Source organism: Python bivittatus, unplaced genomic scaffold (assembly GCF_059951505.1).
Source record: "Python bivittatus isolate LINGU-HERP-01145 unplaced genomic scaffold, Pbiv_v1 ctg000080_np1212, whole genome shotgun sequence".
NCBI lineage: Eukaryota > Metazoa > Chordata > Lepidosauria > Squamata > Pythonidae > Python > Python bivittatus.
This window is the reverse complement of record NW_028277035.1, coordinates 36,402,731-36,420,644: the sequence shown is the minus strand read 5'-3', so window position 1 is coordinate 36,420,644 and position 17,914 is coordinate 36,402,731. Positions and strand designations below refer to the sequence as shown.

The window sequence follows — 17,914 nt, the reverse complement described above, 5'->3', positions numbered from 1 at the left end:
AATCTGTATCTTTTTTTGGACATTCAGTGTTCTTCTGGCTTGTTACTTGATTCATACGCTCTCCTCATCTCTTCCCTGGAGGAAGATCTGGAAATTCTGGAGCTAGAAAACCAAAAGAAGGAAGTTGTTTCTGGAGACCTTGAAGTTGACAGAAGCAGGAAGTGGTAGTTCCACAGGGAAGATTCTCTTGGATGTAGAAAATGCTTCCTTTTTCTGAGTGAAATGTTGTGCTAACCTGCTGTCCTAGAAAGTAATGGTCTCAGAGGATATAGACTTAAGTCAGTGTTGTCCAAACTTGGCCACTTTAAGATGAGTGGACTTCAACTCCCAGAATTCCCCAGCCAGCATGGCTGGCTGGGGAATTCTGGGAGTTGAAGTCCACTCATATTAAAGTGGCCAAGTTTGGACAACACTGGCTTAAGTGATGGAAAGGTAAAGAACTGGATAAGAAATCAAAGGCTGGACCCTTCATAAGTAAGGTCCTCCTGCTAAGTAAACTGTTATGAAAAAAATCAGTTGAAATTGATAAGTTTCAGGAGAAAAAGACAGTTTTAAAAGAAATCTGTGTTTGGAAATAATCATACTAAATCAAGAAACAAATTAAGAGTAGAGAAGCTGTCTCAGTGCAGACAACTCTTTAAGTTTCATGGACATGATAAAAATAAAATATCAGAACCTGCTGATAGCAACAGTATTTCAGAGTCAGAAAATGAAACATTTTTTTTAGTTTATTAAATTTATATCCTGCCTTTATTTTGTACAGGCATTCCATGTGGGACAAATATGTCTTCTGAGCCTTGGTTCAACCATCTGCCTTTCCTCACCTGAAAATTAGTGCTTTCTGTATTAGTACGGAATACATAAGTTCCTTTGTTTTACCACAAAATTGATGGTTACTTCTGTTGCAGCATTACCTTTTTGCTTGCCAGCTTCTGCTAAACATACAGAAATGAGGATAGGCTACATTCCTGAAAGTTAAGCATCTTGTAGTTGTGCTTATAAAAAATAAAATCATTTAAATTCAACAACTTAATAATAATTGTCTGAATAAACTATACTTTTCCATGTCATACATACAATATACTTTTATGAGTAAATCAAATTATATACAGTGCATTTGATAAACTTAACGAAGTGAATAAATAATTGCAAAGCATGCTAAGAATATAAGTACTGTGTATATTTCAATTCTCTTTTCTCCAAAATTTGTTTTTTAAAAAAGAAATTAACACATTTGAGTTTTTCCTCATGGCTTCAAAGTTTCTGGAATTTTTACTTCTCTAGTCCTGAGTCTTGCGTTTATTGAGAAATGTTACAGTTTGGGCAGTTACTGTCGGAGCCCCTTGCTCTTCTATTGCTTGGCGTGATCCAGCTTGCATTTTCCAACTATTGCAGTTCTGCTCAGAGCGCAACATTAACTCTGTCTGGGCCCAACTTTAATCTCTGGCCTTTTGCTGGTATGCCTGACCCAGTGCCTGACCGCCACTGTATCGTCCCCTGACCTTTGCCCCTTCTGTTCTTTGTCGATCCCTTAACTTACACCCAGCTTTAGTATGAAAAAGTACTTTGCCTGAACAATAATGCACAGATAAGCCAACATGCAGTGGAACATGTAAGCGTCTAAAAGTCAGAACAGTCAGCTCCTTGCAGTTACTGTCACTGAGCTAGACAGAATGCCTAATGTTAGCCACCTTCCTCTTATCTCAGGGCTCTAATTGCAGATGGCAACACTCATCTATTTAGAAGGATGATCTTCATGTATAGCAGCATATATACAACTCTTCCATGAGGATTTTTGGGTTATGACTACCATGTTTAAAGTTTTGAAGCCACCTCTAGCGTTGTTGTTGTTGTTATTATATTTTTATTCCACCTTTTTTATGTATAACTTAAGGTGGCAAACATATCTAATATAGGTAGTCCTCGTTTAGTGACTGTCTCATTTAGCTGCTGTTCACAGTTACAACAGTGATGAAAAAGTAACTTTGCAACCAATCCTCACATTTATGACCTTTGCAGGTCTGTGTCCCGTCTAGGCACGAAGCCAACTGGGTGACCTTGGGCCAGTCACTTTCTCTCAGCCCTAGGAAGGAGGCAATGGCAAGCCACTTCTGAAAAACCTTGCCAAGAAAACTGCAGGGATTTGTCCAGGTAGTCTGAGAATCAGACACGATTGAACGGATTTTTTTTAAAAAAGCAAAGGATAGGTGAAGTAAGATCATAAGCATGGTCACAGTTTCATTTAGCAACTACTTCGCTTAGCAACGAAGTTGCCGGACCCAATTATGGTTGGTAAATGAGGACTACCTGTACTCCTGCCTCCTGTTTTCCACACAACAACCCTGTGAGGTGAGTTTTTTTAATTACTTCTTGACTCCAGTGTGAAAGAACACATAGATTGATGGATACTCACTTATTATAAATGTGAGTCTGTGACCTGAGAATTGTGATTTGAATAATTTAACTCTGTTACAGTTCAGGAGAATGTTGTTATTGATTATAATGGATGCAAAGTTAAAGTTAGCTTTGTTCTAACTTTCAAATTGTTCTGGCCTGGCTTATCCTGGCAGATAACTAAAAGACATAACTTAGAGTCAAATGATGCTGGGAGTTTTGTTTGTTTGTTTAAAGAAAGAGGGGGAAATCCCTAAAAAATTATGAGAAGAATGTATGTATTGTTTCTTGGCACTGACATTGAAATAAATCTACAGAGTCCTTTCTAAACTGTTGAATAATAGGGCATAATTAAGTTTTTGGTCAATTATGAATTATACATTACTTATTGCTTGTATACTTTCTGAATATATTAATATTGATTGCAGAAACCATGGGTTAGAAACCTCAGTTTCTAACATGCACACCTCGATTTCTAAGGTTATTAATATCCCCTTGGTATTCTACAATCAGTTGCAACTGGAAGATGAAATTGCCAAAGTTTAAGTACACAAAATGAAATATTTGTGGCTTTGTTTAGATATTTGGATCCTGCTTATTATTTATATAAATACTTGTTTAGCTTGTTTATCATAAGGGAGCAGAAAGTCGAGACTATCTAATTCAAATAGGTGAGGGAAAAAAGCAACAAGTAGACAATAGGTAATTGACCTTAAAAATCAGTTCTTAAGACGAGCCTATCTTTACAGGAATGGGGGACGCGGTGGCGCAGCGGCTTAATGACGCTGAAAGTTGCCGGCCAGAAATGGTCGACGCTTCAGCGGTTCGAGTCCAGCCTTCGCGTTAGCAGGGTGAGCTCGTTTCCTCCCCAGTTCCTGTCAACCCAACAGTTCGAAAACTCACGTGAGTAGATAAATGGGTACTCTCACTCCGGTGGGAGGAAAAATGCTGGCAGCGCCTTGCAAAAAAGGAGTCGGGAGCAGTTGCCGGTAAGCGCGAAAAACCGTGCGCGCCCGAAAAGGGCGCGAAGCAATGGAAACCCCACCTCCTGCGCTCGCCAGCTGGGCTCTGCTCTAGGAAGGAGGCACTGGCAAACCACTTCCGAAACACCTTGCCTTGAAAACTGCAAGGACTCGTCCAAGCAGTCACTGCAGAGTCAGTAACGACTGAGCGCAGATTAAAAAAAAAAAAAAAAAACTTTACAGGAACAAAACGTTTTCATGCTGTCAGATAAAAGTTACTGCTTGAGAGCTGTGATCCATCATCTTTTATTAAAAGAAAATGTTTTTGTAAGCAAGGCATCAAAAAAAAAAAAAAAAGGAACCAAAGGACTAACATGCCACTGGTGTGTAGGAGGGATACCTTCTCCATCTTTCTTGGTTACAATCCCTTCAGCTTTGTCCCTGTTGTAAGGACTAAGCTAAGAACAGATTCAGCCAGCCTGCAGTGCTCCTTAAAAATTCAACAGATGGAGGGGAGGAAAAAGAAGCATATTAATTTAAATTAGGAAAAGAAGAGAATGTGGGGAAACAAGGATCTATCCTTTCATATTCCCATCAGTAAGAATAATGAAGAAGGAAAGATAACACAAAGAGGGACAGAGTAGGAGTGAGGGAGATTTCCTTTCTCACTGAGGTCTTTTGACTTTTATAGACATTGGCTTGTTTGTAGAAAGAATGAAAGTAAATAAAAATTTCTTGCAGAAATAAAAGCTAAGCCAGTAGGATTTCTGCAGGCATCTAGTGGGTAATACTTCTGCAATAACTAAAACAAAGAAATGCTTCAACCCATTCCCAGAGAATTTAAAAAAAAAAAACCACTGCCTTTAGTATGAATGCATTAAAAGCCTGCGTGATTGCTCTGTATCACAGCGGTGCTCTAATTCTTAAACACAATGTAATCCCCTTCTCTAATACTAGGCCTAATTTACAATATACTAACTTTTAAAATTTAGAGTAGTGAAGAATTTTCTCTATAAAAAGGTACTCACCCCTTCACAAAATGGCTCATATACTGTAATGAAAAATGTCTAATTAGAATCAACGAGTGAACAACAACAAAATTTACAAAAATTTCAAATGTCAACGTGTTCTCTCTTCTTCATCATGTTTATCCAGTCGTATAGATTTTAGAATTATGTGTCTGCTTCCCCTTCCCCTATAAAGGGAGAATAATTCTGGGAATGTTAAATTCTAAGTTTTTATACTGATGACCCACTGGAAAATACAACACAGTATGTGACCATTTTATTTATTTATTTTACTCGTAAGTGCTATTCTTGGTGAGATCTTGAGAATCCGCCTGAGAATTTGTATACTGTATAGCATTTTCCTCCTGCTGATAGATATACTTCTATATTGGCTGCTGTTATCTCTCTAACATTTGGACAAAAATTTATGAAACTATTTCTATAGTATCTTTTGGATTTGATTAGAGGAACCAGATCTTAGGGGCTTCTTTTAACAGCTTTTGTGCTTCTTTCTCTCTTTTTCCCATCCCACCTTCTTAATGCTCGCCTCCTATCAGAATCTCTCATGGCTCACATTTTGGTTGTTTATTAAAATAATTCAAGGCCATCATTGCTTTTTTCATGTATCATGGAGAATGTAAATACTGCTGTAATACTAGACCTTAGCAAACATTTGACAAAATATCTCATGATACCAGAATTAATAAAAGGGTGAAATATGTACAGATGTTATACAGCTCTTATCAATAATTTCCAAGATTGATAAATCATACAGTAATAAATGTTGGAAATGCCATGAAACAGAAGGAACATTTTACCATATGTGGTGGACAAGTAAAAAAAAAAACCTCAAAAGTACTGGAAAGATATACATAGTGCAATGCAGAAAATTTTGGAAATTAAATTTGAAATGAAATCACTTTTTTTCTTACTAAATATAATCCCAGAAAAAAAATCAACAAGAAATACCATAGTTTACTGAGATACATGCTCACGGCAGCAAAAATACATTTTGCCCAACATTGGAAGAAAGATACAATTCTGAAAATATCTGATTGGGAACTTAAACTTGGAGAATATGCAGCAATGGCAAAATTAACAGCACATATTGACAACAGAAGTTTAACCAAATTTAAGCAAGAATGGTTCCCATATACATAATATGTCATGCAGCACAACAAATATAAACATTTACAATCTGGCTTCTAAGGGGACCCAAATATTTCTAAATATCAGAAACAGAAAAAGAGTGAAGCTAAACACTGAATAGCCTTTTTTCCTTTTTTCTTTTTCTTTTCTTTTCTTTTCTTTTCCTTTCTTTTTTTTTCTTTTTCTTTTTAGTCATTGTTGCCTAATTTTTGTTTTGTGTATTTTTTTCCTCAACATGTACAAACAATCATAAGTAACAATACAGTGGAGACCTTAATACTAAATAATCAGTTTAAGACAGAAATCTTTATTGTACAACAGATATTTTGATATAATTTAAAGCTGTTTGTTAATATTATATTCAGTTCTGGATGAAAAAGCTAAGTAATTTTTTCCCTATTAACATTGATATTTTAAATCATAGTTAACACTGATATAAAACCTTTTCTTTCTATCTTTAATTGTCTTAATTATCTAAACTCTAGTCAATACTGTACAAATACCACTGTATAGAAATAATATAATGTGTTATGTATGTTTTACAGCAATATAAAAAAAATAAAATGGTAAAATATGGACTAGATGATACAACTCTAAAGTAGATTCATAACTGGCTGAGTGACCAGACCCAAAGAGTGCTCATAAATGGGTCCATATCAGTTTGAAGACTAGTATCAAGCAGAGTGCCACATTCTGTGTCCTGGGCCTTGTGCTATTGAACTTGGAAGAGGGAGTTGAAGGGACACATAACATTTGCAGATGACACAAAGCTGGGAGGGGTGGCTGGAACTTCAGAGGAGACAAAGTATAAATCAAGAAGTTGGGCAGTTTTAGAAATGTGGATAAATAAATAAATCCTGTATCTGGAGATAAATAAAAATGTTAGGTACAAGTATAAGATGAAGGAGACTGGGCTTGACAGTGGGACATAGGAAGAGGATCTGGATATTATAATAGATCCCAAGTTGAACATGAGCCAAAAATGTAATGCAGTTGTAATGAGGTAAATAGCATTGTGGGGTATATTAACAGGAATGTTGATGCCATGGGAAGAAATATTCCCATGCTGCTCTGTCTTGGCCATGCCCAATTTGCAATACCGTGTCTGGTTCTAATCACCACTGTCTAAAAAGGGCATTGACAAAGTAGAACAAGTTCAGAGGAAGGCTGCCAGGATGGTGAACGGCATGGAAACCAAACCCTGGGAGGAACCGTTGAAGGATCGGTGTATGTCTAGGCTGCAGAAGATGATACTGAGAAGGAATATGATAGCAGTCTTCAGAGATGAGGAAGTGGATTTATTTTCTGTGGCTCAGAGAGCTGAAGCAGAGCTACTGGGAAGTAGATTCAGGTTAGATATTAGAAAGAATCTTGAGTCAGTGACAGCTGTCAAGCAGTGGAATAGGTTGTCTCATAAAAGGTATATTTGTCTTCACTGGAGGCTTTCAAAAAGAAGCTGGATAGCTGTGTATCTTAAATGCTACAGAAGTTCCTGCACTAATAAAAAGGTTAGAATAGGTGACCTCTGAGGTAACCTCAGCCCTATGATTCTAAGAAATTACTGGATTGTTGGTATCTCCACTGCCTTTGATGCTTAGTTTTCTGCAGCAGCAGTACTATATCTTATGGGAGGTTGGAGCGTTTCATTCATTCTTAGAAACTTAAAATAATTAGGCCACCATTGGAGAAAGCTATTTGGGATTTCCTAAATTGCAAATGCAATTTATTAGCATACACACAGTAAAAGCAGAAGGAATTGTTCAGGTTGATAGAGAAAGTTAGTGCTAGGCTTCACTGCTTGAATGCCACAGAATTGCTTTATGGGTTCCTCCAAACTGGTAATTCCTTTCAAGGGAAAACATGTTGAGGTTGTCATGGAAAATGCATCAAGAAGAAGCATAGCAATACACGAGCTTACCTCTTACTGGATGCTAGCCAGATTACAACTAATCCTGGCAGGTAGTGTGACAGTCACAAGAGAACACCCAGAAAAAAATGACACGACAAAACATTCAAGGAAGTGCATCAAAATATGGCAGATATTCTGTTATCCTCCATCACGGCCATACTTATTCAGAACTTTGTCATTGAGTCACTTAATATAGGACAGGAAGCTTGATAGCTTGTCTTAGTATCCTCCAATAGTTCTCTCTTTACTGGCTTAGTATATAAACAAGAAACAATATGGATCACTATGATTTTCCTCCTGTTACCCCAGGCTCTACAGCTCTGGAAATTTTGTATTTTTAATCTGATGGTATAAAAATCCTTGGGGCCTGGGAGCTACCTGGACATTGTGTGACTTCAGCCAATCAAGTCTGCAGTGTTCATTCTCAACAGTCTATATAGGGTTCAGAGCTTTTATATCAAGCTCTGATATTAAAGTCTTTGGGGACTGAATAGTTAATGTTCTGGTTTCTCCAGCTTGAAAGAATTTTTCTCCTAGTTTCAACTATGTCTTGGAAAATGCCCAAGTCTGCAGTTCTTTAGTAAGCAGGAATATTTTTTTAAAAAAATGCATCCACAAGCCTCAAAGAAGTAGAAATTTTATTTTATAGCTTGTCCAAGGCCAGAGAGAAGAGAAATTACTATCGTGGAACTGAGGTGGCATCCAGTTTACAAAGAGAGAACCACCACCTTTAGAATGGAGACTCGAGATGATTTAGTTTCTCCTGGCCCTGATTCAGAGTAAACCACAAGCAAACGTATTTTCAGTATACTTTCAGTATAAATAAGACAATGAGTCTTGCCAGTAAAAGCAATTCAAACATGAATGTAGCAATTTAATTGGTGCCAATTACTGTGTCTTGGTAATGTTGAGAATTCAGCCACAACCCCTTAAAATCCTGTATGTCCAAGAAAATGATAGTACTAGAAAAGTAGTACAAATTATTAGCACTATGTGCTGGAAATCTATTATCTGGTTAGGGTTTCCCTGTAAATGAGCAATTACGAGATTTACACAAGCAAGATTTTGTCAGACTTTGTCAGATGTTAGAAGAATCAACAACTTCTTAGTGATTATTAGTATTTTAGGATCACCTTCTTGTAAATGTAATGTGAGGTATCAGCATTTCTATTCTTGTTTATCCAAATTTCTGATTTTTATTCGAACTCATCTGATATAACGTATTAGGATTTTATGTTTTACTTTATTTTTTTCTTTTATGCCCATGCAATTATCATCTCAGTACTTGCAGATTCAGTCTGCATACTTGTTGCTCAGGAATAACAGCATTCAAATGTGCACCAAGGTATTCCTTGTCCCCTTGTTTTTATTGTTTCCCAATCTAATAGGGTTTCTTTTCCTACCCTTCCTTCTGGTTTTTATATCAATACATGAATGCAAGTTATGACCTGCCCTTTAGTTCAGTACTCTTCTTAGTTTATTCACTGCATTTAAGGCATTGAGTTCTTGCTGCAGGCAAATAGGTGTACTTCACTGGGTGACCCAGAAAGTAAGGTTCCTATAAAGTATCAGGAGAGGAAACTGCAAAGCCTCAGCCCAGTTTGGGGTCTGGTGGGCTGATTTCTTCCATCAAGATATTGGGGACAAAACATAGAACTGACATATAGTGAAACATTGCAGCATGCAAACTGAGAAGAGCTATTTGGTCTGCAGGCAGACCGGCTGGAATACAGAAGTTGTATCCAGACCTTCTGATGCACCAAACTACTTGGAAATCAATAAAGTTGTGGGTAACATTTTCCCATCAACTTAATCGTTATTGAGTCTCTTCATACCCATTCTTTTCAGCTTCCCATCCATTGTACCACATTTAGCTTTGCTGATTCAATGTGATTTTCTTGCTCTGATTAATTTCATGTAGGTTTTGGGTCCAACCAAAACATTAAGATGGTATGTCAGTATAGGTAGTGAATAGCTTGGTTGTTTATTTATTTCAAATATTTTTATGCTGCATTTTCAATGTGGCACCCCCGCCCCACCCCACAAAAAATGTTAAAACACACTAGATAAAATCAGACATGGAAAAGGTGTCAAGCAAAAAAACTGAAAATGCTAATCAAATGAATAAGGCAAATGAAGGAAAAAATGTCTTTGAATATTGGTCAACAAAAATATCCTTCATGGAAGAGGTTTACATATTTTCACGTAAAAGGATTGGAATAAACAATGTGACATTCCTGCTTCAAGCATGATAGCCCTCACCTCATCGCGTATAAAAATACAAAGTTGAGTAGATGATCAAATAGGAATGAAGGCTGATTCATATAACTTGTAGATTCCAATTAGTACCAGGTAACACTGATATTTTTAGCACCATGGTGCTATGAACTCTGTATGTATAAACTAGTGATCCCTGCAATTTGGGGGTTGATGGGCATGTTTGGGATTTTGAGGACATCTTGTAGGTGTTTTTGCAAGATGGCTGCCATGAGGAATATGACTAGTTATAAGGCACTGATTTATTAGAATTTTCCTTGCCAACCAGTTTCCCCTAGCCCTCAGGATGCTCCATGCTACCCATAAAAATATCCATTTTCTGGGTGGGTGGGCACAGTCCAAAATAAGACTGAAGCTGCCCGTCCTTATTTTCTAAAGAGCATTTTATTTTCTAACAAAATAAAAACCTCATTTTATGAGGTCCACTTAGAATCCGGAGGCATTTCTAAAAATAAAGGGGATACTGATGCTTTACCTTGCAGCATGCTTGCTTCATACTCTTTTTACTCAAGAAGACTTGTTCTGAAATGTGGGAAATCAAATAGTGCATGGAGGGTGGTGATGTGAAAGAATTGCCCATGGATCCAAACCCTTGAATATCTGGAAAAGGGTCAAAGATAAATCAACTGTCTAAAGTACTGAAAATATAGTCCATTTGTATTCTGATTGTAGGAATCCTGCTAAGTACTGGCATGTATCTAGAGGACATTAAGTTCCTTGGTTTTCTTCCAGTATTTAACATTCATTCCTAATGGGGATTTCTATTAGCCTTCAATGTGTTTATATTGTTAATGTTCTGCATGTCTGAAATAATGCATTCTTTTTCATTTGAATAATAATATAAGCAGCAAAGCATCTTTGTCTTACCACCATACATGCCTACAGTGAGAAAACACTGAAAATGTTTCCTCTAGAAGAGCTTTCCCCAACCCAGTATTCTCCAGATTTGTTGGGACACATGCTGGCAAGGAGTTCATGGAGTTGCCATCTCAACACGTCTGGAAAATACCAGATTGAAGAAGCCTGTTCCAGATTATATGCCATGAATTGATAAAAGGGCATTCCTGTTAAAATCAAACCCCAGAAAATCTCATGTGAAAGAGACTCCACGTAGTGAAATGACATAATCTTATTCCAAAAATAAAATAAATAAAAATATATGTGCTTTTAAAGTGCTGAAATTATTTTCCTTTGTAAATATTAGAAGAAAAGTCATCTGATCACTACTTTTTCGCCTCCAAGTGTTTGGAGGGAACTGGAAGGATAAATTGATGGGCAGCTGAGATTAGAAGGCAAGGACTTTTTCAATGTATGAAAAAAGTCAATATGGTTAGCTGACATGCTTTAAAATTGTTTTAGTCCTTCCCCCTTAATTCCCCATTAAACTAAGGGCTGATTCCTATAGTTTCTTTCCCTACATGTGGAAATGCCCAGGTAGGTTTTTCACTCTATGGAGAAAAGGGTGCTGGGCTAGTCATTGGCAAGGATACCTGCGATTTTGGTAGCTGGCAAAGAACTCCTGCTACCATGGAAACTATGACTAGCTGTCTCAGCGTACAGCCTGTTGATACTAACTTTATCCCAAGATGGGATGTTCTCAAGATGGGCCCTTATGACTCAGGAGAGTTCCAGACTGCTTGCACGTAGAGAAAAGTAGCAGTCCCAAGCACTTGTCCCAGAGATTTGGCCCAAGCTAGTAGGACACAGCCTACTTTCTAAGGGAAGAAACAGGCAATGGGAGTGAAAACTGTGCAGATGCTGAATTTTGGCCCAGAGTTGGCCAACACATTTTGCTCCCTGAATCAGTCTGTTCAGCCCACCAACTAAGGTAGTTCATGTTGTTAGAATGCCCAGTGTAAAAAATCCCCCTTTCTCTGACTGGGAATTGGAAGAATCATTTGCTGCTTGTTCATGTTATCCCAACTGGGTGTCTGCCTGCCAGGGCTAAAGCTCAGCTCAGCTCCGGATGGAGCATAAATGCAAGTTAGCAGAAAGAATACCCCCAGAACAGTATACATTTGTATGGATTTGTGAGTGGAATTTAAGAAACTGTTTTCTCAATTTTATTGTGGAGTTATGGAATCAGGGAAAAAATAAGATATGGAAAGAGTAGTGGTGTTAGAAATGGAAAATGGTATAAGAGGAGTAGAAACTGCATATAATTTTAAACTTGTGTACAATATACATGAACACACACATACATATCATAGTATCATATATGGGCTGCAATAGCAGGAGCTACTGTGTGTTCTGGAGACTAATCCAGCACTTGGTTCCTGTTTTCTGCTTTGTTCTCAGGTACGTCAGCCGACATTCTCTCTGCCTGACCCTTCTATGCCCATAAAGGTGTTTTCCCATGAACAGTTCCAATGTTTTTTTTCCTTGCTTTTCCAAAGCAGCCTAATGCTCTACGGGACTGTTCCTTGATAATAACAGAGGGGAAGAGGAAGCATATGTATTGAGTGGGGTGAATATCAATGCCCTGAGACTTATTTATAACACTGGCCTTTTGCCAAACAGATGTTTCATTTTATTTTAAGCTTTTATAACACAAGCCACTTCTTTTTTATTTCTCCCATAGCTCCTAAAACAGAGTAGGGAGATTATAATGTGGTCCTGTGTACTTTTTGGAGAATTAACTAATTATTCTGAAGAATTAACCAATAAGTCTGTTCATGATCACTCATGATTCTGCCTATTTGCTAGCCCTGCTGTGCACAGCACTACTCTTCTGCCTCTGTTGTACATAATCTAGATCCATGAGAAAGGTCCATAGATACAAGCCTAGTTAAAAAGTTAAAAAAGATCAGCATTTATTTATATACTTACATGCTTGCTTATTTATAGTCAGTAGAGAAGTAAAGTTATATATCCAAATATATGCTAAATCTCCATAAACTTCAGAGGCAATCTGTTTTTGTTATGAGAAAATAATTAAAATCAGAGATGCTGAGTCACACAACTGGGGTCATGAATAATATAGAAAAGCACATCATAATTGTTTCCAATAGTCATTTTCTCTATTGTAACTGTGTTGCTCATTACAAGTACTTGCCAAACATTTTCAAAGGTCAGACACCCAAGCGGTGAACATCTGGAAAGTTAAGACTGCTTCATTTTTTTATATAATAATTTTATTAAACATTACAATTAAAAAGATAAAAACTAATACAAATTAAAATATAAAAGAATAAAAAGAAAAAATAGTGCAGAAAAGAAGAAAAAAGAAAAAGAAAAATAGAAAGAAAAATAAGAATATAGTAAAGAAGAAAAGAAATATATAAAGAAATGACTTCCCCCTTCATCACAACAAATGTAAACAATATTAGTAAATTATCACCTCCTCTTAAAATACAACAAATGATCTCTTATCTATAAATAAATCCTTAAAGCCTCATTGTTCAGTCCTGGTCAGCAAACGTCCACTAAGGGTTACCAGCGATAACAACATATCTGTTTTAACTGATCAAATAAACCAACTTTATATTCCTTCCTTTTAACAATCTTGTTCTTTAATCTCTTCAAATAATGTCCTAGAACTTGATTTCTTTTCATTTTTAATTTGTCCCTTCTCACAAAATCCTTCAAAACTTTAACAAGTTTCTTTTGTAAATCCAATATAGGAAAAGTATCCAGGTCACTCGTTTGGTTTGTTATTTGTATATCCCTTTTATTTATTAAGACGTCAGCCAGTTTCATTTGCATATCCAGTGTAGCATCTTTTTCCATACCATTCTTGTAGCCTGTCATTTTTAAATCCACTTTCAAATCAGTCTCAGTCTTGTCCAGTAAAACTTCTCTTTCATAGCATATTTTAAACACAGTCTATGTATAATGGCAGATACTCTTAAAGTTAACCTCTGGATCCATTGTTCACAAATATCTTTCAGTACATCCAATGTTAAAGTATTTTGCTCCATTCTGTATTAGTCAGTCAAATTTAAGTGTTCTCCTTTAGTTGTAATCTTTATTTTCTTCTGGTTCCTTCTAGTGTCCAACCTTCAAAGTCCCATCCTATCATGTTTTTTTTTAGAAAAAGAATTCAAAACAACAGCATTTTCCCACTGGAAGGATTCTTATAATTAATTTCAAAATCTTATTCAAATCCATCTGGACCTCTAGTCTATTTGTAACTTTCTAGAATCAATGTTCTAATCACCCTTTTGCTGTTTATTCCCCCCCCCAAATTTTTTTTTAAAATCCATAAACTTGTATTTAAAACTTCTTTCACTAAGAATTGAAGGAAACTCACCCAGTGCTATAAAATTTGTTGATCCAAAGTTCCTAATAACTGAAAAGCAGTTAAGAAGCAATTTCCAAAAGTGATTAAGAAATGAGGCTCGGTGAACCTTATATAGGCTGCATTATGGCTGTGGACTTTATTGAAATCCCTTGACTCCCAGCTGCTCAACTCATGAGCCGACCACAAAAACCTCAGTTCCTGTAGTCTACTCACAAGGAGCGGCTGTCCAGAGTACAAGTGGACAATCTCTCCTTTTTCTGGAGAGACTTCGCTGGCCAGAATTCACCATCTAGCCACCAACCTCCACCTCAGTGCCACCTCGGGGATGTCTAGTTCGCCATGAATCCTCACCAGAAATCCCAAAAGTTAGGACTGATTCAGGTGGATCTTGCTGCATGTAACAGTAGCATATGTATGTCCAGGTAGGGCTCGCTTAACATCATGAGAATATTGACAACTGCCAGTTTGCCTCACTGCTGTCAGGATTAAAAATGTAGTATCAGGAGAGCATACAATCTTAGTCAAAGCTGGGCCTTTGTCATCCTTTACAGTTCCTATTGCTCAAGAATGATAAATCCTCCAGTGTGGCACTGAGGTTTTTATGCAGCCCCCAACTATAAACCATGAAGAAAATGTAATGCAGCCTTCTGCAACCTGGTGCTCGCCAGTTGTAGTAGAACAATAACTTCCAAAATTCTTAGGCAGAGATGGATCCCTTATTACCAGCTTCCTTCCCACCCTGCTTTTTGATCTGTGTGCTGTAGAAGAAAAGGAAGCATTGCTACAATAGACCCCTATTGCAACAACACTTGGTGATAAATCAGGAAGAATGTGGATTGATAAATTGCATGGCTTTCATTGCATATATATTAATACTTAGGTAATGGGGGGGGGGGAACAAGGTAAGCTTGAACTCAAACATGTTTTAATAGATATATGTGAGAACCAGTACTCACACAGTCACGAGCAATAGCCTGATGCCAGACTAGTCCATTATCAAAACAAGACTGGTGGAACCATCCCTCCCAAAAGGAATGTTTTCTATGCACAAGAATTTGAACTTTGTTGTTGGCTTTTTGGTTAGCTGTTCCAGGACACAGTCTTTTAAGGTATTTAGAAATGTGAGCCCTTTGTTGTGTCCAGAATATTTATTTCCTAATATTTAAGTGGTTGAGCCATGTCATCCATAACTATTACTGGTTTTTTTCCCCCAATGCCTCTGTCATTTCATTTTCCATTGGTAGGTCAGCTTTAGCTTCTTGGTCATAGCCCTCATATTTACTTGCTTCTGGACATCCATAGTGATTCAGTGGAAGGGTTTCCTCCATTTGTAAGTTCTATTTTTTAAAAGCCTCTGCCCTCTTTGACATGCAGGACAATTCTGCCCTTAGTATGCCCTTCCCTGTCTTTTCAAGAGACAACTGTATTCTATTGGTTATTTCTATTCCACTATGTTTCTGTAATGCTTGTTGTATCTTTTTTTTCCTAACATCAAGCCCTCCGACCCTCCATCTTGGCTTTGAGCTCCAGGCATTTGCATATAAACACCTAAGCACAGTCTCACCTTTGGATTTTCTGTGATGTGCACATTTATCCTCATGATCTCTTGGTTTTCTTAATTATTCTCATTTCTTTAAAAAATCACCCTCATCCTCATCCCCTCACCCTCTTTCTAATCAACCTTTGAGTGCCTATCTTGAGTTTGTTTTTGCTTTCTGGTGATCTTTTTATTATGAAGTACATTCTATTTGTTTTAATTTGTATTTGTTGCTGTACACTGCCCAGAATCTACTAGTCTTGGGATGAATGATATGTAGCATTAAAAGATGTATTCCTCATATCATGGCAGTTACCCCCCCCCCATATCAGTTTAAAAACTGCTCTTCCATAAAACTATATTTCACACCAGCAGAATGATATCCTTCTGATTCAAATGCAGCCCATCCTTTATGTATAAACCTGGCTTATTTCCAAAAGTATTCCCAGTGTGCCTCAAAAATCTAAATTTAACCTCTTGGCATTCTTGTCTAATCAATGCATTGAAATTACTCAGCTCAGCCTAATTGCCCTGCATGTGGAACAGGCAGCATTTTTGGGAAAGCTGTTGTGGTGGCCCTTGATAATAACCTACACAACAGTCTAAATTTGGCTTCCAGGGCATTTCTCAGTTCATTGATGCCAACACACACCAAATTATTGGCTGCTCCCCAGCATTACCTACCAGACTATCTAGATGGTACATAAAGAGAAGAGGAGCTGCATGTATGTTTACTTCTGCACAAAATCTGAGAGAATGAACTTGATAGCACTGCTGAGAGCATATGGGTTAAACAAGTAGAAAGAATGTATTGGGTTAAGTATGCAGAAGTATGTCCTGCCAACTGTTTAACCACGGAGATAATGTGGATGATGTTTTCCAAAAACAAATTGCAGATCTTTCAAAGAGGCATGAAGTAATAGTGACTGGAGACGTTAATTACCCTGATATCTATTGGGAGATAAAGTCAACCAAACATGTCTCACCAGGAAATTCCTCACTTGTCTTGCTGATAACTTTCTCCTTCAAAGGATGAGGGAAGGCACCAAGGGATCAGCTTGATCTGATACCAACCAATAGGCACCTCCCCATGAGATGGTTATATTATTCCAGGGTTGGCTCCATGTCCTATGATCCCATAGCTTCATCCCTGTTCAACAGCTGAGTGTATTAATTTCTCCTTTATAAATATAATTTTTACTGAAGAAATTTTTAACAATGTAAAAACCATAAGAGAAAATAAAAATAATAAAGAAGAATAGTAAATAGTGAAAAAAGAAAATAGAAAAAGGAAGGGAAGGGAAAGGAAAGGAAAGGAAAGGAAAGGAAAGGAAAGGAAAGGAAAGGAAAGGAAAGGAAAGGAAAGGAAAGGAAAGGAAAGGAAAGATTATAAAGAAGCAGCTTCCGGTTATAGATACATTTTTACTTTACCCTCTCTCTCTAAGGTTACATCATAATTTCCTTCTTTCCATAAGATACCCTTTCTAATTTTCAAACCCATAAATCACAAGTTCATTTTTCTCTTTTTTCAGTAAAAAATCCATAAGGGGTTTCCAGTCACTAATAAATGTAGTTGTTCATTTTTCTGTAATCAAACAGGCTAATTTTGCCATTTCTGCTAGTTCTGAGTGTATTAATTTCTGATTCAGTTGTGGTACATTCAACAATGTTGCAAGTCTAATTTTTCACTGAAATACTGGAGATACAAAAAGGACAGTTGCAAAACATTCTAAGTAGGGAGTCAGTATGAGTCTAAAAAGGGAAGTAATTACCTCAAAATCAAAAAGATGGAAAGACAAACAGGTAATCAAGGAAGAGGTTTGTACAACAGCTACTTATTGAAGACAGCAAAAAGCTAATAGATAACAAGAGAAACTAAATTTCTATTTTGGCTCATTCTTTTCTAAGATAGTTAACCACTAATTGTGAAGATCAGGTTGATGGACTTTGTTCTGACCATCACAGATAAGGAAGATTCAGACAATTTGGAGCAGGTGCCAAGAAGGGAAAGTGGGGTGATCAGGGGAATAGAAGGTAAGCCTTATCAAGAAAAATGGAGGAACTGGGGAAGTCTAACCAAGGGAGTAGACCAGAGGATACAATACCAGACTTCAAGTACATGAAAGAAAGTCACACAGAAGAAAGCCAAGGACTGTTTTCTATAATCCCAGAGAGCAGGATGTGCAATTATGGATATCAGTTATAAAAGAAGATTCTGATTGAATTCTAGGAAAACTTCCTAACAGTAAGAGCAGTTTGTCAGTAGACTCAATTAGTCCAGAAAGATAGTGAGCTTGTATTTGATATGTTCAGCTGGACAGCTATCTGTCATGAATGCTTTAATTTGTATTCCTGCACTGAATAGATAGTTGAACTTAATGGCTTAAATAGCTCTTATGGGAATCTTTAATGGGATTCTGTGACTCTTGGTCTAAG

The 17,914-nt window shown here is 37.1% G+C and overlaps 1 protein-coding gene across 5 annotated transcripts in view; it reads left to right on the top strand.

Annotated features, from left to right (window-relative positions):
• Positions 1 to 17,914, top strand: part of PDGFRB (platelet derived growth factor receptor beta) — a 90,720-nt gene that overhangs the window by 8,578 nt on the left and 64,228 nt on the right. The window contains exons 2-3 of one of the 5 annotated variants that reach the window (XM_088133849.1): positions 2,020 to 2,349; positions 3,144 to 3,245. The exons of 2 other annotated variants lie outside the window; for them this stretch is intronic. Coding sequence is in view for 1 of the 3 variants with exons in the window: in XM_088133847.1 (XP_087989973.1) it covers positions 2,297 to 2,349 (53 nt within the window). In the remaining 2 variants the exon portion in view is untranslated. Of the gene's footprint in view, positions 1 to 2,019; positions 2,350 to 3,143; positions 3,298 to 17,914 lie in introns of all 5 variants that reach the window. 2 more of the 5 variants (XM_088133848.1, XM_088133847.1) reach the window with 2 other exon arrangements.